This window comes from Amphibalanus amphitrite, unplaced genomic scaffold (assembly GCF_019059575.1).
Source record: "Amphibalanus amphitrite isolate SeventyFive unplaced genomic scaffold, NRLGWU_Aamphi_draft 000113F_arrow, whole genome shotgun sequence".
Classification (NCBI taxonomy): domain Eukaryota; kingdom Metazoa; phylum Arthropoda; class Thecostraca; order Balanomorpha; family Balanidae; genus Amphibalanus; species Amphibalanus amphitrite.
In genome coordinates this window covers 889,236-913,581 of record NW_024881608.1, presented here as the reverse complement: position 1 = coordinate 913,581, position 24,346 = coordinate 889,236, and the positions used below count along the sequence as shown (strand labels likewise).

The window sequence follows — 24,346 nt, the reverse complement described above, 5'->3', positions numbered from 1 at the left end:
ATCGTTCACCGACACCTCGTGTAATCGCTCTATTTGTGTAAGGCGTGAAGACTCGAAAGTTCGTAAGTTACAATGCAACATCAAACATGAATTATTAGTGACGACGTGTATTTACCTGCATTTCAATGTTATCCACAATTCACCCTGACAATCAGCCTGGGCTTAATACCGACTGGGTGGCGTAATGAAGGCTCACGTGGCTGCAAAGGCATGGAAAATGAGGTGTTCAATGATCATTGATCAGGTGACTAAGCGTGAAGGAATGCGAATGCACGAACCTTAGTGAATGGCAGCATACACGCGTGTCTCGATTCCACTTGCACCATGCTGATTTCGATATCACACTTCGACAAAACAGTTACCATGCGGCAGGGGCAAAACAGTTCACGAAATGAGATGAGGCAATCAGAACTGCACTTTCATGTAGCGAGGCTGTGAAACTGACCTGGGCACAGAGACACGCAAATACAGCAGCAAGCAAAGGTGACGGTGCCGTACGAATACCAGCGAGGTTCATCAGGGTTCAATCACAAATCACTTACGAGCAGGTACGACCCTAGTTGAACAGAACAATTTCATCAACAGCACCCAAAGTCGGAACCAGTCGCTTCCAGTTCCGGACATTTTCTCAGGCGCAAAGACCACCATCCCATTCAGTGACAACTGACAGGCGCCGCGTCACGCCAGCATCTCGGGCGTTCGAAACTCGAGCGAATTATTCTGGCCATCCTGTCCGTCAGGCCTAATCGACTCGCAGGTCGCGGGTACTCCCGTCCCATTGTACTCACGGAGGAGCGATTCCCTCCAGTCGTCCTCACCGCCTCGTTGTCCCCAGAAGTCGTGAGGATCAATGTTATCACAAGTCGGCCGACCTGGAAAACACCGGAGGGATAGAGCGATGAGCCGGCGCACTTCCCGAGATAGCTTTTGTTGATTTCGAATTTTGATTCCACTTAGTGGTTTGGAAACTGTTTCACTCCGGTTAAATATACGATAGATCACGCTCTCATAGTGAATGCCTAAGCCTGACTGTCTGATACAGTCTACCCCGACCTACCACACAAGCAAATCCCACCATTTTTAGAGAGAAAAAAAAATCATTCGCCTTAAATCGCAATCGGGAAAATAGACACGCAAGCATAATCACAGCCATGATGAGTATAGCAAAGCTAAATCAACATCAAGAAATGTAGGCAGTCAAACAAACCAACCAATCCCCTAAAAGTTGGGCGCAGCTGTAAAATGTCGACAAAAGTCGGCAAAAGTCAAAGTGCCCGCCGCCGGCGACCCCTGCCCACCCTGACTGCGTCCCAGATGGCGCGACATTCGCCGGTGGTGCGTTAGAGTCGCCGCCGGTGCGCCAGGCTCGCCTCTGGGCAGTATTGACCGCGTCTGGCGCCGCCGCCGACTGCAGTCAGCCGGGGGAGGGGAGACAGCGATACAGCTGTGTGGAGGGCGGCACAGACCCGGGAGTGAGGGCGCCGAGCTGACCGGTGGGCGGCTCGAGGTCACAAGACGGCCTACAGCGGGAGGTGAGTGGTGAGTGGGGCAGGGCGGCAGGCAGAGGAAATCTGACGATCAATTAGAGGATGGGTGAAGGCAGCAATTACTTCCATCAGTCAGGTGAGAGAAGTCGTTGTCAGTCGATAGTTACGAATAATTGTACTGTTTAGACCTTCAAACGAATAGACACTGCAATAGTGCAATAGTGCTCGCCGTTTTGCATGGTTTTGTGTTAGCAGGCGGACCGATGTTTCGGAGGTGGAACTGTAAGTGTAGACCGTATTCACTGTTTGCACAAGTGGACGGACGGTTAACTCACCCGGCATCCCACCCGTCTCCAATGGGAGAAAAGGTTCGAGGCTGTTTAAGCGCTGGAAATTCAGGGTTTGGGAAATAAAAAGGAAATAAAGAAATTACTTTATGCTTATTTTAGGGCACCCTGACGTCTGACTGCAAATGTAAAAAAAGCCAAACGATTTCAAACAGATTACGGCCTGAAAACTGGCTCGATGACCACTGAGTAAATGCACATGTCCCTAAGGGCCAGGGTGCAAATTCAGTGGCATGCACTGTTCTGCCCCAATAAATTGATGACAGTGTTTGTGTTTTAGGGAACGCTGAGACTGCGCTGGTCATCGGCACTAATCGCAACCTTATACCCAGACACCAGAGTGAGTTATTGTCACCACCGTTACCATCCCCCGCTCTGTCCTGCAGCAGTGGGAGCGACAGTGGCTGAAGACGCGCCAGCTGAGGTGGAAACGGCGGCTGAGCGGCCGGGGCGGCAGAACCACCGGTTACGAAAACACCAGCGGTCGCCATTCTAGCTGTTACAACGGCAACAGCAGCAGATACAACACCAGCCTCTGTCTCAGCCTCAGTGACCGTCTCGGGCGCCGCCAGCGGGGCTCGCACGGCCGGCGCGATGCGTCTGCGCCGTCTCAAGTCGTGCTGCTGCTGCTCGCTGCGGGACGGCGTCACCACCATCAGCCTGCTGCACTGTCTGGTGGACGCTCTGGGCGCGCTGTGGCTGGCGCTGCTGCTGGCCGACGCGCGGCTGGTGCGCCGGCTGCTGGCCACAGAGCCGGAGGTGGCGCCGGCGCCGGCCCCCGACGGCCTGCCGCCGCCCGACCTGGACACGCTGAGCCGCGCTGTGCGGGTGGGCGCGCTGCTGCTGCTGGCCCTGCTGCTGGCCAGCCTGCCGGTGGACCTGGCGCTGCTGGTGGCCGCCGCCCGGCGCCGGCGCCGCCTGCTGCTGCCCTGGCTCGGCTGGCAGGGCCTGCTGCTGGTCGGCCAGCTGCTGCTGGCGCTGACCGAGCTGCTGGCGGCCGCCGCCAGTCTGGAGGCGGCGCCGGAGACGTGGGCGGTGATTGTGCTGCAGCTGGTTATCGCCACCGTCAGCGGCTACTGTTACGCGGTGGTGCTGAGCTTCTTCCTGCAGCTGCGCGAGCAGGACAGCAAGGACTACACCGGGGCGCCCATCATGACCTGAGCGACCAGTCGGGTGACGGCCGACGAGGGAGCGGGGTGTGTCCCGGTCACCGGTGCTACAGGGAGTTACCTCTGCCGGACGGGAGGACACGGGATGTGACGGAACAGAAACAGAGGCCAAAGGCACCGACGGCGCGGATAGTGTGTGTGTGGGGACATGTATGGTCTGTGTTAGCGCGTGTTAGCGTCTAAAACGTCCAAGATTTTGTTCCCGCTGTTTACCCAGAGCTTATACAGGAAATTGGAACAAAAAAAAAAATGAGCACCGTATGTATATACACCGGGCTGCCATGATGAGATTAAGCCATTTTCGCAGCCAGGACCGATACGATTGCGATGACGAAAATAGAATGCATGCTCGTTTACGTTAACTCTGCTACTAGTACATCTATGTCACATGCGATGACTGTCCATTTCATAGTGTCGTTTACAGATATGTCACGCACGTAAACCTATGCTTGTTACCGATCACGTCAGGCTGGCTATCCTCGCATGCCATCATGGTGTGTATTCATTCAATTATATTTCACGGAGCTTTGAAACAGCACACTTATATTAAAAGCGCATGCTCCTGTTGCATTAATGGAATAAGGTAGTCGATCCGTCCTATCACAATCAACGGTAGAGAAGAGAGGTCTTGACACAACTCAAAGGGCAAGGAAGACAGGCCTCGAGTGCTACATGTCAATTACATATAGTCAACTGCACTAAAAGGGCCGTTGTTGTCAAATATCACGCGTCTCTTGTTCTTCTCCTTTCTTTCCACTGTTACGGCGTGTCTACAAGGACAAAAGGCGTCAGGTATCGCCTTGACCTGGGCCATCGCTAGCGATGAATACATATTGATCGCGAATATGGCATAGGCGGGTCGACACAGCTCAAGTCAGTGGTATGAGACAGTGTGTCCCCTATCGCGCTGATGAATGGACGTGGCATTGTCGTTCCTGTAGTTCAATCGCAGGAGAAGTCACAGGTTATGGCTACGGTACGACGGGAAGATGTTGGTTGTTTTCTGTTCTATATGGTTGCCACGGCAACTGTGAACGGCCAAACAGAAGAGGATATGCGGCTGTAACAATAAACAACTGACAATGAACAGGAAATGTTTGTTCAATTAGTTACAAGAAATGCTGGAGAGCTGATAGCAGATGAGCTTCAAGCTGTTCACCTCTTGCAGGAAGTTCTGCTTCGTATGTAGTAGAACATGCCATTTCCGAGGTACTTGTGTCCTTCTCTTCCGTCTTCCTACACCCACGTAAATAAACGTGGGGAAGCGAAGAGAAAGGAACCCCAGGAATCGTCGGATACATTTGAAAGACCATAGGTCCATCACTCACAGCGCCAAGACAGGTCATGACCGGCTTACCATGATCCATTTTGTCGATGCATACGCGGTCGGATAATCGGTCACTTCTTGCTTTTTCCTCTTCCCTTTCCTTTTGATGATGACGGTTCGTTCTTGGACGCTCCTTTCGACGCCTTTGTCGCCTTCACCTGCAAATGCACACATCTCGTTAGTTGTACTCACCGATGCAATCGGCACCAATGATACCTAAAAACTGTAAATGCAGTTGCAGCCCAACCAAATTAATTAACAAGAACGGCCTACCTTGATCATCTTGTCCTTGGTGACGTCCTGGTCCTCCTGTTCCTCCTCTCCGCCGTCCTCCTGGTCTCCGTCCTCTCCCAGCAGGGGGTCCGAGTCGCCCTTCCGCCGTTTGCTGGCCTCCTGGATGCTGGCGTACGGGTAGCTGTGGTGTCCGCCTCGCACCGCGCGCGTGAACGCCGCCTTCGTCTGAGGGCGGGGAGAGGCGGGGTGAGTTTCAGGAGCAGGGAAAGAGAAAGGCGAGCTGCAAAAATATGTATTGGACGGCGCGCAGTGTTTTTCAGGCACTGGTACCATGAACTGGCATTAAAAATTGCACAATAGGTATGTCGCTTACCTTGGAGTCTAGCCGCGCCATGGGGTCTCCAGTGCGGCCCGACCAGGTGGCGATCTCAATCAGGTCGTCCAGGTCCTCACGCTAGAAAAACAGCGAGGTCAAAATCGAAACAGGGATACAAGCAGACACAAGCATCTTCATTATTCACAACAAAAGTCAGATCAGTAACCAAAACCAACTCCACAAATTCCGTCCCTTTTCCACCTTGATCCCGCTGCCCGCCCACACCCTCAGCCGCACTGCACACACCATGAGGTCGTAGCTGAACATGTTCTGCGCGGCCTGTGCGGCGCCGTCCTGCTCCCCGCTGACCAGTGGACGGGTGACGAGGTCCCGCAGCGGACCGCAGTAGTCCATCAGCACGTCCTGACGGCTCCCAGAGATCCTGCGGAGGCGAAACGCACAGCATACAGTGTACAGGCAGTGGGCACTGGTAGGGCAGCCTCTGATTTAAAAAAAAAAAATGTAATGGTAGGAGACAAATGTGCGATGCGCATCACACTTCGATCGAATAATGGAAGCTGTAAAAACAAAAATAGCAAATTACTGAGCTTGAAAACAAGAAGGCAAACGAAGTGCGCGCATGATCCAAAATGTCACGAAGACAAGGAAATCATAATTAGACAAGAAGATCATGAAAATGTCAAATACCAAGCTGCGCAAACATTCCAAATCTGGCCTAGCTCAACTTTCCACCAACCTGAGTCTCATGTGCGCCTGAACGTCCTGGACCTGGCGCACCGTCTTGTTTCGTGTCGAGTTCTTTCCCAGCCACTGGGGGAACTCGACGCGGCCATTCAGGTGGCCCGACAGCAACTCCCCCGGGATCAGCGTGTTGTACACCGCCTAGGGGGAGAGATAGAAGGGGCGGGTGGGGGGTGATGGGAGAGCGACAGGGGTCGGACACGTCGCGGCTAAACAGATCACATGGGTCGTGGTGGTTAACAGACAAATCGCGAATCATATCAAAGATGTGATATTATAGTTTATACCCAATAACATCGTCAAGGGAGTTACTCTTCGGTCGCTCCACTAAAAACGGTAAGAAAGCCTTGCGCTGTCCAATTCAGTAACAAGTTAAGACAAGTGCGTAGGCCCAGCCGCTGGTTCGGCCTCTCTGCTCATACATATTGTTCGGTTTTAACTACGCCAGCTCTACTCATAAAGGTGGGCAGAAGGCTCCAGTTTTGTCCGGATCGCATATCGCACGGATCCAACAGCACTAGCCAAACGCGCCACATACTCACGAATGTGGGCAGTAGGCTCCAATTTTGTCCCGATCGCATATCGCACGGACCCCACTGCGTCAGCTCTACTCACGAATGTAGGCAGAAGGCTCCAGTTTTGTCCGGACCGGATGCAGTTGTCGACCAGGTCGCCGTCACAGATGGAGTCAGCTGCCTGACTGAGCAGGTCCAGCTGTTTCTGACTGCTGCCGCTGAAATATACACATAGGAGAGGCGGGTCACTTGGGATAGGTGAATGCTGGCACATGCTCGTATCAGAGCGCACGAATTGGACAGAGTGTTATGACGCTAACTGTTATCAACGAAGATGGATCGTCAATGATAGATATCGAGCTAAAAATGTTAGTGACTGATCGTATCGTATATCTACGGTCACAAAGTGGCTTTGGAACTGCATTTGACGGTGGGCTTGGAACTCAGCTTGGAACCCGGGATAATGATGAAAGCGTAAATTCATCGGGTAAAATCCTAAGCTCATAAGCATACAAAATAACACATCAGTAGCTCTTATCCACCTAGTTCGATCTTCCACCTTCTGTTTTTCACTCACCGTGCGGCGTGAGCGTTAGCCCTGAGGTAGTTTTCCTGGACAAACAGCGGACCCAGACTGTAGTCGTAGAAGAACAGCCGCACCTTGTCGTCGATGGACATACCCTGGCGCTCCTTGGCGCTAAACACCTTCTGCACCACGTCAAACGCGCCCTGAGGGAGACGGGGAGTAACGTGAGAGTACACCCTCCTTGGCGCTAAATACCTTCTTCGCCACGTCAAACGCGCCCTGAGGGAGACGGGGGAGGCAGGGTAACGTCACCTTCTGTAGTAAGTCAAACTTGCAGCGTGGGACGGGGTCTGGGAGACAGAGTAGCGTGATAGTACAGACTTCGATCTATCGCAGTTCAACACAGCCCTTACAGCCCTTCCTTTGCGTCTGATCAGACCTCACCAGGAAATCGTAGAACTTGCCTTCTCAATACCTCCCCCCCCCCCCCTATGTAACACGGACCACACTGACTTTAAAGCGAGCAGACCCACCCTCCCCAGTCGACTCCGTCCCGTGCCCCTCTGACGCACCAGCCGTGTATCCTTGGCGGTGCGTCCGCCGGCCGGCGCCGCCCGCTGCTGCGCCGCCGACACCGAGAGCAGGTGCAGCACCTGCCGGATGTCCTGGTTGGTGCTGGTAATCAGCGCGTCCAGCTGCTCCTTACTGATCTTCAGCTTCTCCTTGAACATCACGGACATCATGGCGCCCTGCGGATGGAGAAGGAGATGTCAGTGGGGCCGGTGGGATGTAGAAAACGGTCGGCGTTCTATAGCAACATAAACGTCAACGATAAGGCTGTTTTGCAGAGACTTGAATTGCGACATCCAGTAGGACCGCGAGTTATAATTTCGTTCTTTGTCGACAATATGTCTACAAACAGCCTAAGATACACTAAACGTTAAAGGGACCCTCCCACCTTAACATTAGTTTTGAGTTGAGATAGCCAAGTTTGCGGCCAGGCTCAGAAACCACCATTTATCCTGGTCGCAACCCCCGCAGCTTTATGGTGTTCAAGAAATTTCTTCCCTTTACTTGCAAGGTGGGACCAGCGTGGTCCCTATCTCTTAACCATTACGGGAATCTGATGACGTCATCAGGCTTTCGAACGTCCGTTAAATGTTTGACTAAAACGTTTTGTAGCACGCGGTGGTATATGCTGCTTTGCGCGCAACAAATGCCGCACTTTCAAATAAAGTCGCTAGGAACAGCGGAGATCCCAAAAAGTAAACAAAAGTAAAAGTCTAATATCTTGAAAACCGGTGAATATTTTTCGATGAAATTTGGTAGATATTCGTTTTTGCTCTTTCTGAACCGAGCGACATCACTTTCATGCCTATTCATTAACTTTTTTGAAGGTGGGAGGGTCCCTTTAAAAAAAGCGCCATGGGATCCAAACAAAGCAAACGTACCCATCCAGAACCTCCCTGCCTCTTGGTTCCTCCCTCTCTCTCTCCACAGCCGCTCTCACCCTGATCTGTTCGAGGCGCGGTTTGTTGATGCGCAGGTCGAAGCAGTACTGGGACAGACTGCGGATCTTGGGGTGGTGGCGGTCGTTGCACATACAGACGACGGGCACGCGCGAGGCCCGGATCAGCTGGATGATGGCCGCCACGCCGCCGCGGTCCTCGTTGCCGGCCATCCCGTCCACTTCGTCCATGAGAAGGACGTGGCGCTCCGTCAGCCGGCCGCCGGAGCCGCCCGAGCCTGCGGGACGACAGCGGGGTGGGGGGAGGATGGCGTCAGGTAGCAGACAGACGGGCTATCTTTCGATGTGTATAACTACGTTAATTAAAACGCAGATGGGACGAACGTTCAGTCTCTTATCCAGTTACTTCCAATGCAGTCAGGCAGCAGGCAGACAGGCTATCTTTCGATGTGTATAACTACGTTAATTAAAACGCAGATGGGACGAACGTTCAGTCTCTTACCCAGTTACTTCCAATGCAGTCAGGCAGCAGGCCTGTTCCTAGTACGATTGACACTGTCACCTGATAACAAGACGGCTTTCATATACTGCTTTATCGCTAGGACTACTTCAGTCTAATCCTAAGGTCGCCACATTGTTCCCTCCGCGCACCTGCCGCCTGGAAGGCGTGCCCGAGCGAGCTCATCTGCAAGCAATCGGTGTACTTTTCCAGCAGCTTCTTGGAGCGCGAGTCGGAGGCGTTCAATTCCACCACCTCAAAGCCCAGCTCCTGACACACCAGGTGAGCGGTGGTCGTCTTACCTGGGAGCGGGGGAAGAGGGGGAGGGGCAGACTGAGAAGTCTGGTGGGCAAGCGACGGATGCAAATACAAAAAAAAAAGTATACAATGGACATCCAAAGGCATATTTGATTATTTTCAGCATAAACTTACAAAAAACAAGAAACATTGGATTTACTAAAAAACAAACAAGAAAGGTTCCAAAGGATATTGCGGCGTTAAGCAAGGTATTGCTGCGTTTTTAGCCATCCTTACCCACGCCCGGTGGGCCCGACAGAAGAGCAGCCTTGAAATTGGAGCCGTCGTCGTTGAAGCCTTGGTTATCTGCGGAACAAAACACCGATTGGGAAACGCTTCTCGCGCATATTTTTCATTCAATAATTCAAAGATCGTATAAAATCATTGGCATCACTACGGCATGTAGCTTTCATATCCAGAAATTCAAAATCACAGTTCAATGAACCACATCTCACCAGCGATATCACGGCATAGCAGTCATGCTTTTACTGATCATCAATGCACGGTACTGAAGCAATACTCACAGGCCTTAACCTTGACTTTGTTGGGGCCCGAGTGGAAGCGATGCCAGCGCTGCAGCCACTGCTTCAGCTTGTTCATCGCCGACTTGTCACCCTGCTGACCGATGATGTTCTTTGACGACTTGGGCTTGTACTTGTCCACCCACATTTGTGTCTCGAACAGGCCGTCAGGCGCCGGAACCGCCGCCGCGGCAGCGGAGGGGGCGCCTGAGTCGCTCTTACTACCCTTCTGTACCACCGGCTCCGACTTCGGCTCCGTCTTTACCGCGCCCGGAGTCGGTTTGGCCGGCTCCGGACCCGAGTCGGCGGTTCTCAGGATCGGCTCCGGGGATCCCAGGGAGTCCTGACTGGTGCCGACCCCGGAGTCGGCGCTGACCGTCTCCGGCTCCGGCTTACCGTGCGTCTTGGAGCGCTCACGGATGAGGTTGAACAGACCCTCCTCATCCAGTACCTTCGTACCGACCTTCTTGGCCTGCGGAAGACACCAGATATTTTGAAGACCGATGCTTGCTGTTTTGATACCGTTCTGTTTAACATGTAAAACTGTTGTTCTCGAGAATCAAATACACGTCATAATTCCGCATTTTGTCACCAACCACAAGAGAAGCCAAACACTGACTAACCTTTTCCGTTTTGCTCTGGCCGGGTTCGTCGCCGACAATGAGGTACGACGTGTTACGACTGACACTGGTGGTGACCTTTGCCCCGAGGCCCTTACAGAGGTCAGCGGCCTCCTCTCGTCCCAGTGAGTCGAGCAGACCAGTCAGAACCAGCGTCAGGCCCGCCAGACAGCCGGGAGAGCCCTGCAAGGAAGAAGTCAAACACCAGTCAAAACAGCTTAAAAAGCCGGTAGTTCTTCCGCGACAGCATCATAAATACAATGAATATCATAAATCCAATAAAAAGCCTGGTTGTAGTCATAATAAGGCAGCAATTAATGGAAAATAGAAGAGAATCACGTAGATTGGTTTATGTGATTTGCCCACACAACAACCACGACATCAATCGGTGCTTACCTCGGGCACCTCCCTGGCGCCGGGGTTCTTCGGTCCAGCGTGCTGCCTCTCCAGGAACTTCCTGTAGTTTTCCGCCTTCTTCTGGCGCACCTCGTCCGGCGTGGCCGCCTCCGTCGCCGGCTTACTCTTCTTGGCCTTCGGCGTGCTCTCCTCAGGCTCCGAGCCCTTCCTTTTACCGGGCGTCTTCTCCTTTAGTGGGGTCTTCTTCTTCTTGTCCGGTGTCTTATCTTTCTTGGGTGATTTCTCCTCTTTGACTTGTGATCCTCCGGCATGAGCGGCGTCCTTAGTTGAAAGCTTCTCTGGTGTCTTTTTGGATCGCGCCTCATGCTTCTCAGCTGAATCCTTATTCAATTTACCGTTCTTCTCCGACGCCTTCTGTTTGGGTGGGCTCTGTTTCTGCGATGGCGCGTCGCCCCGGATTTTGGTCGGCCCGTCGTCCTCGTCACTGGCGGAGAGCTCAGCGGCCGCCGACGAGGAGGTGGCGCCCGAGGTCGGCGCCTTCCCCTTCAGCCGCGCCACTTTAGCCGCCAGCGTCAGCGTCTCGCCGGACGGCCTGTCGGCGGGCTCGGCCTTGGGTGGAAGGTCCAGCTGCTCCAGGGTCTTGGAGAAACTCGCGTCATCCGCATGGGACTTTGGCTGCAGCAGAATGAAACGAGCACAGGTCAGGATGGTGCCACTAAGTAAAATATTGCTTTTATAAGAACTATCAATGAATCGAGCATCCACAGTAAAATTTTAGATGGCAATCGTCCACTGCTACGTTTTAGTTTTTCTTCAATATTTACAGATACTATGCAGCTATATCAGCCACAAAAATATTAAAAACCTTTTTGGGCTGTTTTGGGGTTTCAGAGGACTTCGGTTTCGCAGAGCCGAAGAAATCGTCCGCTGAAACTGGTTTGAGATGTTTCCCGTTTGCCTCCTTTTTGGAATCATCCTTTTCCTTTTTCTTTTTTGGAGTTGGTGCCTTCTTCACGAAATCCTCTTCATCTGGAGCAAAACACAAAAACTGCAGGACATGCGAAAACGGCTGAAAGCGTCTCACTTGCATTTGACGGGGTGTTGATGAATGATGAGGATGTTGTTAAATGATTTGATGAATGAATGACTCACACTGTTCAACATTTTGCCAAAGATGTCACTATGTGTTAAATGCCTATCTAATGACTTGTACTCACACAATGGGCACATGTGGAGAATAGTAAGAAACTGGGTGTTCGGGCACCGCAAATCCACCGCCCCAGGCCAGCGCAGGTGACCTTGACCCTCGCCATCCGTTGGGGCTCCAAAGCAAAGCCGGCCAATTCTCCCCCTATGACTGTGTGCCATAGTGGGCAATTGCTTATAATCAATTAAAACTGCTCCCGACGCACGCAAAACTCACCGGAGTCGACGATGCGTGAGGGCCGCTTTCGTTTTTTGTTTTGCGTCTCGCTGTCCGAGTCCGAGTCCGAGATGATGGTCACCGGGGCGGCCTTCTTCTTCTTCTCCGCTGAAGAAGGCTTCTTTCCGAACATGGACCGGATGTCCGCCTGCTTCATGGAGGACGCGCCGAAGTAGCTTCGTATGTCGCGCGGCTAGACAAGGCAAAAAAGCGCAAAACATGAACATGAAATGTAAGTATGTACATGTACCGAAGTTACATATGGCTCTCACGAGTTTCATAAAGTTCCTAAATGGTACAATCCTTCCGAAGACTTGAGGCACGGTGTTACCATTACTGTTGCTATCGGCGACCTTTCATCCCCGTCTTGAGTCGACAATATAACAGATAACGTGCACGAGGGTTGGGTTAGGTTTGCCTGTGGGATCTCGACAGGGTTCATTCAACATTTGGCATCATAATGATCATAGATCATCCCGCTCCGCTAGTCTAATCCACCGCGTCGGTCAAAAACAGTGCACCGCATCGATATTGTCAGATTTTTAAACCCATTTTAATCAGCACCCTGCTTTTCAAACTTACCATGCTGGTGTGGTGGGATCAGAGCAGATTATGATTGCTACATTCACGCATCCCCAGTGCCATGTTTCGCGCTGACTGTTTTGAGACGTTTCTGGTGTATCAAAGGCAGGCTGTCGAGTAGGGTGAATAGAAAAAAATATATCAAAAGTTTTCAAATTATACTGCAAAACCTCGCAGATTATGCATATTGGTGAGAAAACAGTACCAGAAAAATTGTAGCCTCATAGCATGTTGCTTGACATCTTCATGTCGCGCAGAGCTCCAGAATTAGTCTGTATCGAAGGTGGCAGGCGCTAGCCAATGGTGGAGCACCGCTTCGGGACCTGTCCTCCGTTCACTGTTCGAGCTAATAGACGGTGCTTTATGGTGATGAACGACTAATTTTTGCTGTGTCTTCTACGTCTTAGCTTTTGCCTCTATCCTCTAGCCTGACAGCGGTACAGTAAACACTGCCGGTGGTTGTGAACATCGGAGGCCCCCATGCGCTTAACCCGCGCCCCAGTGGCGGTCTCAGCCAGCTTCGCCCTAGTGGGGGGGGGGGCATATGTTACCACCCACCTCTAACTCAAAAACTAAGAGGGCTAGAAAGACGCAATAAAAAGCAATTGATAGCTCTTAATGCGTACGTTTGAAAGTATTTCGGTCATTTTTCATCTTAGAGCAACATTGGGGTCACCAGAGGTCATCAAAGGTCAAAATTTGCCAATTGTCATTATATTTTTCAGAAAACATGCCATTATCTCAGGAACTATGATAGCTAGAAAAACGCTAGGAAAAGCAATCAATAGGTTTTGAACTCTTCTTTTGATAAGGTCATCATCAAAAATGACCTCAGGTCAAGGGTTTAGCCTCCAGAGGGCAAAAACTCCAAAAATAACTGTTTTTACGAAAAAAGTTTTTCGACATTAACTTTTGACTAAAAAAAAACTAGGACATTTTTATTGCCAGACTCGTGTTCCTCTCGCCGAGACACATCAAATGAACTGTAATTTGACCTTGAAAGGTCAACTTGAAAATTTGACCTCAAGTCAACTGTCAAGGTCATGACCTGACCGGAAAAGGTCAAGTTGCATATCAGTTGATGCGTCTCGGCAAGACAAACACAATGAGACCATCCCCAGCGTTCTATCTAGCTGGCCAGCCAGCTGATTTAATCCAGTTGTTAACAAGGCCCATGCTCTCAACACATGGGGTCAACTGACTAAGCTACGGGACAGGCAAATCATAAATGTGCCTGCAGCAATTAAGCATTTCATTTAGCATATTTCTATTTTCATTTAGCATATTTGATTAAGCATTTTTCTAAGCTTACCATGTTGATGTGGTCGGATCAGAGCAGCTTATGATTCAATTTGATTTATTGGGCTGGAGCTGTTCCTGAGGAGTCTGAGTCCCAGTTTGAATTTCCTCTCAGAGAAGAAAATCAGGCAGCTTTTGCAGCCTACCCAATAATCATTATTTGAGATGCTAGCGAGTCCAGAATTCCGCTGAGCTTGTTGGCTGCTTGTACTCGAGGCATATAAACACACTCTTGCACCGAAACTGCGCACCTTGAGTTGCTTCAAGACCCAACTTGCCCTTCATAAAACGAGAGAAATCGGAGAAATCCGCGCAAATCCGGGACGCCGGTGAAAACAGGGCGCCGGAGGGCATATTAGTCACGTGACATTTGGAACTTCTCCCCCTCTGGGTGGGCCTTCTACATGCTAAACGTCACGTGTGAATTTCACGAACCTTGATCAAATCGCCCCAGGCGCCCTGTTTTCACCGTCGTCCCAAATCCGCGCCAATATGTTTGTAAATATTGCGGCGTTTCTGCCTCATTGGACGCTACCATATTGGCTACCATATGGTCCCCAGTATAAAGTATTTTCTCCGTCAGCAACGAGAAATGTGTCCGAAAATGAACGGAGTGATTCAACTGGATTCAACGCCAGGGTTTCGATTTATTTTCTTTGAAAGGTGGCTTCTATTGTCCATACGGCTGTCCCGTTTTATAAAAATGCTGATTTCATCTGCGTGCCAGTAGCTGTATTTCTCACCAGTAGCGGCGGAACACCTTCAATTGAAGCCTGAAGGGGGCACTGTCGACTTTTGGTCACCCATTCTTTCCATGCAACGCCCATAGGGCTAATGTTAAAATGCTAAAAGCAAAGGGGGCACAGTGCCCCGGTGCCCTCCCCGTTCCGCCGCCTATGTTTCTCACTAGCGTTCGGTATGGATTATCGGATTATCGTCACCGGTGAAGGTAAAAAGTACAGAAAAAGTTTCGGCAGAAATGTTATGTCCTCTCCTCATAATCGCAGTGGGTTCAGTCAATTCACCTACACTGACGTTTGCTGGATGTGCCACGTTTCTTATAGGTATCTTATCTTGTGTGTCGCTGTCCGGTAGCGCCGCCCGGACAGATCCCCAGCGCGCGATCGTGTGAACCACTCCAGATCCGAGGCTCTCGGTATTCTAAATCATCCCGTGACATTCACAGCCATCAGCCTGCATAACTGTAAGATAAATTAGTTCAGTGCATAAACTGATCGGTAGATAGTCGCCTGACTCGGTGTGTATTTCATAGCGAGGACCGTGTCGGACTCATTGGCCGCGGTTTACGACACCGTCTCGCGCTAATCGCGGACTCTCAGCACGTATACCGGCTCCCCCGCCGGCCGTAGAGGAGATGGAAGCTTGACTGTCATCCAGAGTAGGTACAACTACAAAGCCGCCAGCCCGGACCTATGCGGGATCTGCAAGGCCTCTGATGGCACGCCGTAGGACTGTGACTACGGAGAAGGCGAAAACCGAATGAGCGGTTGAATGTTGACTAAAGTTATCGCTAATTGTTCCGTTAGCGTGTACTCCACCGTTCATCTGTCTTGTTTCAGTGACCTATTAAGTGTCGGGCACAGTTATAGATCTGGCCGGGAGGTGCATCGGCTGCTCGATTCGGAATGACGGACGTCTCGACATTTACATCCCCACCGTCGTATGTGCAGATCCCGTTTTTCAGCCCTCATCTGAATGTTATTCGTACGGAACACCCGTGGCAGCATTTAGCCGCCGGTATTTAGTTTGAAGCGAGCTATTCCGGCCTATCGATACTGAGCATGTCTGTCCATGTTCTGTATTTATTTCACTTATTTCGTCACACGTTGAGCGTCGAGCTTTCCAATCTGAGTGAAACGATCCTCTCGATATCGGGGTAGCCTCTCGCCCCTCGGTCGCATCGCCATCCTCTTCGAAACGCTTTGAACGTTCACGAACAAGTCCGGTTCGCACCACAACATTTATTCAAATATTCAAATGCAGCACCACGTAATGTCTCGGTATAGATACCGCCCCATTTCAATAAGGCACATATTTGGCCTGACACGTTGTCATTGACCTGCAGCAGGTCTGTGATGACCCTCGGACCGAACCGACACACCTAACAGTTCGATACAATGCATATACAATGTACAAGGCACGGTCCAGTAGAAAGGCACCATCGATATTCTTTTCCTCCATAAATTGCACATTGAAATGAACTTCCAAATCAAAATAAAACGTGCGATACTGAGATTAAGTACGAAAGCTTGCTTCGTGACATCAGATCGGTCCTCCTCAGCCAGTCATTTCCTGGAGTCTCCCCAGGAAATCCCCGGGACGGAGCTGAACAAGAGCACACACCGGAGAAGAACAAATACAAAAATACAACTAGCGCCCGGCGCAAAGTCAGAGCCGCCCCCGGCGGATCGGACCGGGCGCGTCCACAAATTTGGCACTGGTGAATAAGGCCGCTACACGATTCGACGTTGGCACTTGACAAGGCAACGACCGCGAACATGGGGTCTGTGCAACAGAGACATCTAGCTCACGCCCCATCAACGTCATCAACACACCGCGCCGGACACTCGGCTAGCGCGCCGCGGCTCTGCGCGGCCTCCTACCCTGTAGCGCTCACAAACGACATCTCTCACCGCTCACAGAGTATTCTCACTTCAGATCATCGCACGCACAAGTCTCCTCGTTGTTGCTATCTCAGATCTTGGTTGTCGCGCGCACGCGCACTGCGGCCGCCGCGTCGGGCTGCCTAAGTAACAGTTGAGATTCAGTGGTGGCGCGGTGTGGGCCGGGCCGGCCGCCGCACCCCGCACGTGCCCGCCTCTGTGCCCGCCTCTGCCCGCCTTCAGTCCGCCTCCGGGTGCCGGGCGGCGCCGTCTCGTTAGTGGCAGTGTGGGTTGGAGGGCGCGGCCGTGGCCCGTGCACGTTACGGGGTGTTAGCTGTGTCCCGCGGCGCACAGTGGAACAGAGAAAGAGAGAAAAGTTTGTTAGTACATGTTGTCTGTAAATACGGGGCGCGGGCGGTAGCGTAGCACCGTATAGACATTAGTACCGTAGCAGAGAGTCTACTGAGGCGAGTTCCGCTAGCGTGGCTGGTTAATGCGCCGCTGGCTGGTTAGACCGCCAGCCGGCGCCGAAAACACATGTTCACAGGGCTACTCAAAGCGAACAGCAGCGGCCGGTCCGTCTACAAGCCCCGGGCGGCGTGGGTCACCCCCTTCCCACGGCTTGGTCAGACGCTGGCAGAGGCTGTCCACCGGGAGAGACGGACAGCCCCGCTCTGCGCATGCTCCCAGGACACCAGGAGAGAGGGAGAGAGCGGCTCAGCCAGCGGGAGCAGGGAGCTCAGCGACAGGCGGGCTCAGCAGAACAGTTAGTGGACATCTCAGGCAAACGTTAGTGCTATACAAAGTCATTAGTGTGTGGTCACTTTACACAGATCATGTGTTTGAAGAAACGTGTCCACCGTCTGCTGAGTACGTCGCCAGACACTCCGACAGCAAATGCAAGAATGAAAGTATTTTTATTGCTTTTTATCAGCACATGTAATGCCTCAGGTGACCATACAAAATAAGACTGGAAATCACTATTTATACAAAGTCACCAATAAGCACAACTGGAAATATCACTTGGTGGATGCATGTCTGAAGTATGGGCATGGGCGCATCGACTTTATACACAGGACGAGTGCGAGGTGCGCTGAGAGCGGGTCTCTCTGACGGGTCTGCCTGGACGCTGGGGGTCACCCTTTCCGCCTACGCTGGATGGCCGAGCAGCTCTCTCCGGCTCAGAACAGGGACAGGAATATGATATACAGGACTGTCGTGGTAGAAAGGGAAGGAAAGGACTCGACATTTGGAAACGCAACCAGTAAGCGATACATTCCTGTTGAATGCACATTGGAAGAGCTGAAGATCGCGGATATACTGAGGCGGGAGAGGATTGTGTTAATTCTGACAAGGGCCTGGGAGGACATTTTTCAGAGAGGGGCAGCGCACAGAGGCGGCAGAAAGACGGGGATGTGAGAGATGGGACGGCGACCGGCCCGCGCCCTCAGAGCCCCACAGAGTCTACAAATGACGCCTTTTACAGAGTACATAAAAAGAGCGTCAAAATCATTAAGAGGCTGGATAATAGAGCACATATTGAGGGCGGTTCAGGGACGGAGGGACGGGGACAGGGCGCGGGGCGGCGACTCTCAGGACGTCAACTAACCTGCTCGGCACCAACACACACTACAACTGGGCGACGGGCGGCGCGCCGGGCCGCTGGTACGGGTGCTCGCGGCCCTGCGGAGTCAACACGCGCCGCTGCTTGGCCCCGCTGCCGGCACCTAGACGCACAGGGCGGTCAGACGGGGCGGCCGGCCCGGCCCGGCCCGACCCAGGCACACACACCACTGGCCCCGCTATGGCACCCCCTGTGACTAGATGCGCTCGCACGGCCCTCGCCTCCGGTCCCGCTGACTAGCTACTGAAGATGACCGCCTCCCGAGCCGGCGGCCGGCGCACGCGCCACAAACGTGGAACAAAACATAGACAGCGGCGGCGCGGGCCGCGCCACTCTCGCCGCGGCATCAAATACAAAAATAAATACGAGCCAATACAGAGTAGGACCGGTGTGTCGGTGGGCGCCGCCGCCGCCGGTCTCCGGCAGGTCGGCGGCGCCGCCACCGGTCTCTAGCACCAGACGATTCAGTCGCTACCGTGCCCCCGGCTGGAGAGCCCGGACGACGGTTAGTAGCGGTTAGCTGCGGCGTGCGTCCAGCTCCGGTCAGAGGGGGGGGGGCAGCGGGTACCCTCCGCGCGCGGCGCCCGCGGGCCCTGCGGGGAGGTGTTAGAGGGTCGGGGAGGGGTAGTGACGCCGGCGGGAGGCGTTACGCCGGGCTGTGCCGGCTCGCTGCTGGCTGTTACGGACTCGGTGGACGGCAGACTGGCCTGGAGCGCGGGAGGCGCTGCCAGATCGGTGGTGGTTAGAATGTGAGGGCGCTGGGGTGGTTACTGCGCCGCCGGCGGGCCGGTTACACGGGTTACGCTGCCGGTTACAGAGTTAGGCGCCGCCCGCGCGGACGGCTGTTACGGGTAGGGGACAGGCCGATCAAGGGCGGAGGCGGGCTAACACTAGCATAAATAAACCTAACAGTGCACACCGCAGCACAACGTGTACGGACACCCAGGGAAGCATGCAGAGCCGCCACCGACACACCCGCACACAGACACACAACACGCGAGCACACGCACAGTACAGAATGGCAATGGAAGCGACCCGGGCTCTCCTCTCACGGCACATGAACATGAAATAAGCTTCTTAAAACGAACGAACCAACCAACGATCAAAGCGTCCAATTAAATACAGTCCAGCTCTACAGTGTCATCAGCCCGGCGGGGCTCACACCAGTCCGCGCGCCCATCACTATACAGAGCACCAGCCGCGCGCGCCGCGGCGCACGGCGCGTCAGCTCGGCGGCGCTCTATCTGCGCAGCTCCCCGGCTCGGCCGTCAGCCGAGTCATCGCGCGAACAACCCACCGGTGGGGTCGGCCGAGTAGTCGGCCAGGTGCAGCGGCTGCGCCAGCTGCGCGGCGTACTGGGCCGCGTAGTCGGGCGCGTACTGGGCGTACAGCAGCGCCGCGTCGCCGGCCGAGATGAGCGGAGGCGGGGCAGAGTTGATGAGCGCCGTGCCGGCCGCCATCCGCGGCGAGATGATGAGGGGCGCGCCGAGCGTGGCCGGCGTGCGGATCTGTGAGGTCATCAGGCCGCCCAGGCTGGCCATCTGAGTGAGCTGCAGGCGAGGCGCCGCGTCCGCTGTGGGGAGAGAGGCAGAGAGGTTAGAGAGGGTGGGGGAGACGGGGAGAGGGGCGGTGGTGATAGAAGACAGTGGTATGAAACAGAGCACTGATTCGAACAGCACTGTCAAACAGCAGTCCAAAGAGTAGCACACTGCAGGGGTCCTTTCAATCGACACCCGACACTGCCCTCATACCAAGGGACACTTACATAAACAAACAAACACGGTCCGACGGAGCATGAGCGAGATAGAACACTGCACTGACACCCTCCCCAGCCCTTCCCGCACCAAACCACAGTGAGACCCTGGTGCCAGAGACAACACCAGCCACGGGACCGTCTCCGCCCCGACACACTGCACATCGGGCGGGGACGGCGCGGGCGGCAGCCAATCTCAGACTCACAGCGCCTCACAGCGTGACACACAACTCAGACACACACCCAGGCGGCACGGACAGAGGACGACAGCAAAAACGACAGCGGAAGGGACGCCTGATCGGTCGGACCGACAGTTAGACGCGGTGGAACCGGGGCACCGGGGGCGGGTTGTCAGTCGCCCGGGAGCCATTAGCCGCGGCCGGTGGAGCGGTGGAGCGTGTGCACGCCACGCGCCGGTTAGCGAGGCCCGGCAGCGTTAGTACAGCGCGGCGGCCAGCACCAGGTTACCTGCTGAACTCGGCAGCCCAGCAGACAGAGACAGCGACTCCGACGGCGGCTCTGAAAACAGACGGCGGCGCTCAGCGAGACATCTGCCGGCGCCGCGCGCAACTCGCAGTTGCGCGACCGGCCGCATGCGGCGTGGCAGTGGCGTCCCAAGTGATGTTAATGGGTTACGGCGGGCGGACGCGGCCCGTTAGTGAGCGAAACAGACCTCGGTCGGGCACCGAGGGAGAAACCCAGCAATTAATAGGCGCCCAGCGGCCGCTGGGCCGCTGGCGAGATGCAAAGAGGCGACATTTAATGCGGCGGTTACGGACATAGATGGCGCGTTAGACGTTAGGCGCTGAGCCAGAGATGAACAGCCAGAGGCGCGGGGTACGGCGCGGCGCGAGCATAGCGACACGGGAGGACAGGAGGGGTCACAGCTGGTCAGAGAGCCCGGTCAGGCGCGAGGAACGTTAGAGAAGCGGTGTGGAGAGACGGACAGGCGAGGCTGTAGCATCAGATGGACGGGAAGGCGTCAGATGAGGCAGTGTCAGAGAGTGCGTCAGGCAGGGATAGCGGAGTGTCAGGCAGTGTCAGACTGCAGCTCAGGTAAAGTGTCAGGCACGGTGTCAAGCAGTGTTGTGAGAGCAGGGAAGCATTAGCCGGCAGAGCAGACCGCTACTCACTGCTCGAATCCCGATACGTTCCGTTGATGATCGCCAGCTCCATCAGCTGCCGCTTCTTCAGTTCATCCTCGCCGTCCGCCTGTCAAACAAGAGCACATCAGTCAGCGTCAGCGGCCCACGTCACCCCGGGTCACGTCAGGTCACATATCTCCCATCTCGGACCGCACATCAGTTGTAGATCGCGAGACCAGTGCCGGCAGCTGATTTATAACGGCGCCGATCGCGTCATGGAACAGGCGACAACGTCACTGCACTGTCGAGAGAAATAATATTTACGTTTCGGCACGTTAATTTAGATAGATAGCGACGAGTGACGCAACGCGGCCCGGCCGGCGTCTGTGGCTCAGCGGGGCGGGACGTCAGGACGACACATCGGCCCACCGCGGCGTCACAATCGTCATCAACAGCAGACACATTGACCCACCAGACAATGGCCCGCTCACTGGCCGCTAAATAGCCCCTCATTCGCCGAATGAACAACCCGTTTTCAGTGTTTTTAGCACGGCGCAGCGGCTCAGGCCGGTTCGGTGGCCGGCTGGAAGCCAAACAACACTTTCCAGAGCCAGCCACTGGAAAACAGAGCTCGCTAACTGTGCAGCAGCTGATGACACCAAGGACAATTGGGTGAGACGGACCCGCCGGGAGCGCTGCTAAGGGCGTGAAATTACCCAGCGGTGCTAAACAGCCAGGGCTGGGCAGGGCGAGCTGGCTGAGAGGGGCAGCAGGCAGTGACGAGCGGGACGAAGACTTTCGGTAGTTGAAAGTAAACCTTAGTAATCCCAGCACGAAAAAGGCCGCACTAAAAAAGAACCCGACCGGTACATGCTCGTCCACATCCGCCGCTAAGTGAAGTCAACTCAAAGGTCAAGCGTGACCCGACGCTCTGAGCCGTGTGGCCAAGAAGCTCCCCCGGTCCCATCCTCTTCAGTCGTACATGTCGAAAACATACATCTTGTCGAAAACATACATCTCGACAAACTGCGGCGACGGACGGTCTGAATTACCCCGCGTTGCCCCGTAGCGACGCAGGCGGGTCAGATCAAGGCGACAGGGCGGATTCACAACTGCCAGCGGTCAGCAGCCGGACGCCGCATCCGGTGCTTTGATATCCACCTGTGGCGCTCCCTCTGGCGGCTGGCCCGGCACCGTCCCCCTCCCCGGCACCCCCTCCCCTCGGGGACCTTCCCCGGCGCTGCAGGGTACCCTGCACCTCTGCACCTGATCAGAGGTCACGCAGGGTGAAATATAACAAGCGCACCAGCCGCGCGAATGGCGATCAGGCGTGAGTGAGGCCGTTACTTCAGATATTACGGCGCAGCGCCCTCGCCGCCGGGTGCAGTACTGGGTGGGACTGGGCCGCGCTCCACCGGCCGACAACACTCAGGATCAGAGCGGTTACACGGAGGGCACGTCTGCCCCGCCCTGCTCTCCGCGAACTTCTGGCTGAGGCAGTGACGACCACGGGGCGGGCCAGCGGGCGGCGGGCGGTGATGGGACAGCGGGCGGGTTTCCGGTGGCATGCCTCCGCCAAAAGTAACCACTCAGTAAGCCGGCCGTGTCCCCAAAGACAGCTGATGTGTGTGGACCGCCCCGGTGACAACATGATGTCCGCTGCATGGCAACGAGCTAGCCGGCACAACACAGCACGGAGACGTCTGTCTGCCGCCCGGGTGGTAGCTTCGGCTTCCGCGCTTACGGCAGCTGAAAGTTGAGTAATGCAGCCGTCACCGAGCCAGTTTGGACGACGACGTACAGCGCCACACAGTCCTGGGAACACCGTCCACGGGGCTTCTCAGCGGCGACAGCTCTGTCGGGGACCGGGCGGGCGGCGCCACCCCCCGCGCGACCGGCGAGACGTGGATGCGTGATGAACAATGGACGGTACCGAACAGCGTACACCTGGGAGGTGACAGGGAGCGACAGGGAGCGCCCACTGCTGCAGATACAAGCTCCGCCACTTCACCACAGCCGTGAGAGCAGCAGCGGCAGCGCGGGTGAGCCGACCTCAGAACGGCCTCAGAGCGGCGCGGCGCAGTACCGATCGACCGACCGCCGCGCAGCCGGCGCTCCCGGTCAGCCTGTTTTCGCTGCACGGCCGCCGATACATATCGATGGACGGCCAAATAAAGCGGGCGAAATGCGACAGCGCCGCGCCGCGACCGCCCCATAAACGCATCGGTAAAAAGTGCCAACACGGCGGCGCCCCGCTCGGTATGCTGGGGACGCGCGAGCCAGGCCGCCGGCCACCGATTGACGATCGACGGCTCTGAGAAACGACGTGCGAGGCGGCGGTCGGTGATGATGGAAAAACGGGAGTGTCACAAGCACTGACGCAACAGAGGCACGCGAAAATGGGAGACGCAGTAGGTTGGGGAAACAAGCCGGTTTGCGCTCAGCGGTGAGAAAACGAAGCGACAAAACGTGTGAGACCTCTCGCTCCGGCACAGCGGGTGACCTGACCGAGAGGTGTCTCAGTCGAGAGGTCGGCTCTCGCGGCTCAGCTGAGCTGCCGAGCGGCTCAGAGGGGCTCTGGACGGCTCATCAGTCAGTCATCGGGTCCGTCGGGCCCCTGAGGTCCCGTGCAGAACTGTATCGCGTGACGAGTGACTGCGATCCACAGGGAGGGAGAGATAGAGCGGCGGCGCGGCGCAGGCGGCGGCGGGGCACCTACAGGGGCCGTCCCCACTCCCCAGTGCCGCGGGCCGGGCCGGTCAGTCGCTCTGGTGACGTCAGAGGCAGCGTGCCGGGCCGATGCGGTCAGAGCCGGCTGGCCGCGCTGCCGGCGGCGCTGCCAAGCCCAGCTGAGCCGACTGACGACCGGGGAGGGCCGGGGAGGGCGGCCGTCCATAGCGCGCTACATACCGGTCGGCCCGCCGCCGCCAAACCAAGCAGCCGGTGATTAATCAGTGCGGAGCGATCCTCCGGCAGCGGCCACCGCCGAAACCGCCGCCGCCTCTCGCCTCTCCCGACCCCCTCTCCTCCCCCTCCATTGACGCTGGGTGCTCGAGGCCCTGGGAAAATATTGACTCCGGCTATTTCGACGTGCTGACGCGCGCGGTTCGTCTCAGTTCCGCGCTCGTTGGCGGTCCGCGCTGACGCCCCGGCGCTGATGACGCCGCTGGAGCCAGGACGACGCTCCGCCGGAGCTGATGATTGGCCTGGTGAGCGCCTCCTCCCACGCGCCCCTCGGTGCGTGCCCCGAACACAACAAAACATCCGCCGAGCGCGAGCCGAGAGCGTGAACGAATTGTCTCGGAGTGGCGCCTCAAAAGGCCAATCGACGGCTGTTGGCGAGCCTTCCGTGAGTGTCGCCGACACTCTTAAGCACGCGCGGGCCGAAATCACGTCGAAAATCGCCGCGAAAACAGGAAATGACACCAAACAACACGTGAGTAGCAGCGGTGGCATTCTGGAGCAACCAGGATCAGAGCAAGCACAGCTGCTGCACTATAATTTAAACACT

At 55.2% G+C, this 24,346-nt stretch overlaps 2 protein-coding genes across 4 annotated transcripts in view; both read right to left on the bottom strand.

Moving 5' to 3' along the window:
- Positions 1–94: 94 nt before the first annotated feature.
- On the bottom strand, positions 95–14,211 carry LOC122381064 (replication factor C subunit 1-like). Its single transcript, XM_043364789.1, has 18 exons — positions 13,763–14,211; positions 11,869–12,061; positions 11,311–11,474; positions 10,485–11,120; positions 10,092–10,271; positions 9,472–9,940; positions 9,185–9,253; positions 8,803–8,952; positions 8,194–8,429; positions 7,256–7,432; positions 6,735–6,886; positions 6,258–6,375; positions 5,638–5,783; positions 5,187–5,322; positions 4,938–5,018; positions 4,604–4,789; positions 4,361–4,488; positions 95–872 (listed from the first exon to the last, which is right to left on the bottom strand). The coding sequence occupies exons 1-17, from the start codon at positions 13,763–13,765 to the stop codon at positions 4,402–4,404; spliced, it is 3,183 nt and encodes a 1,060-aa protein (XP_043220724.1). The 5' UTR covers positions 13,766–14,211; the 3' UTR covers positions 95–872; positions 4,361–4,401.
- A 1,505-nt stretch (positions 14,212–15,716) lies between these two features.
- The window catches only part of LOC122381071 (protein held out wings-like), a 35,276-nt gene continuing 26,646 nt past the window's right edge, over positions 15,717–24,346 (bottom strand). The window contains exons 5-9 of one of the 3 annotated variants that reach the window (XM_043364809.1): positions 20,884–20,962; positions 20,219–20,269; positions 19,295–19,570; positions 17,983–18,100; positions 15,717–16,707 (exon numbers count right to left, since the gene is read on the bottom strand). In XM_043364809.1, the coding sequence (XP_043220744.1) occupies positions 18,003–18,100; positions 19,295–19,570; positions 20,219–20,269; positions 20,884–20,962 (504 nt within the window). In that variant the 3' untranslated portion in view covers positions 15,717–16,707; positions 17,983–18,002. Of the gene's footprint in view, positions 18,101–19,294; positions 19,571–20,218; positions 20,270–20,883; positions 20,963–24,346 lie in introns of all 3 variants that reach the window. The other 2 variants (XM_043364810.1, XM_043364811.1) reach the window with 2 other exon arrangements.

Coding starts and splice junctions, on each gene's coding strand:
- LOC122381064 (XM_043364789.1), bottom strand. Junction 9,941..10,091: donor GCCAGAGCAAAACGGAAAAG/GTTAGTCAGTGT, acceptor TGTCTTCCGCAG/GCCAAGAAGGTCGGTACGAA. Junction 6,887..7,255: donor CCGCCAAGGATACACGGCTG/GTGCGTCAGAGG, acceptor CGTCTCCCTCAG/GGCGCGTTTGACGTGGTGCA.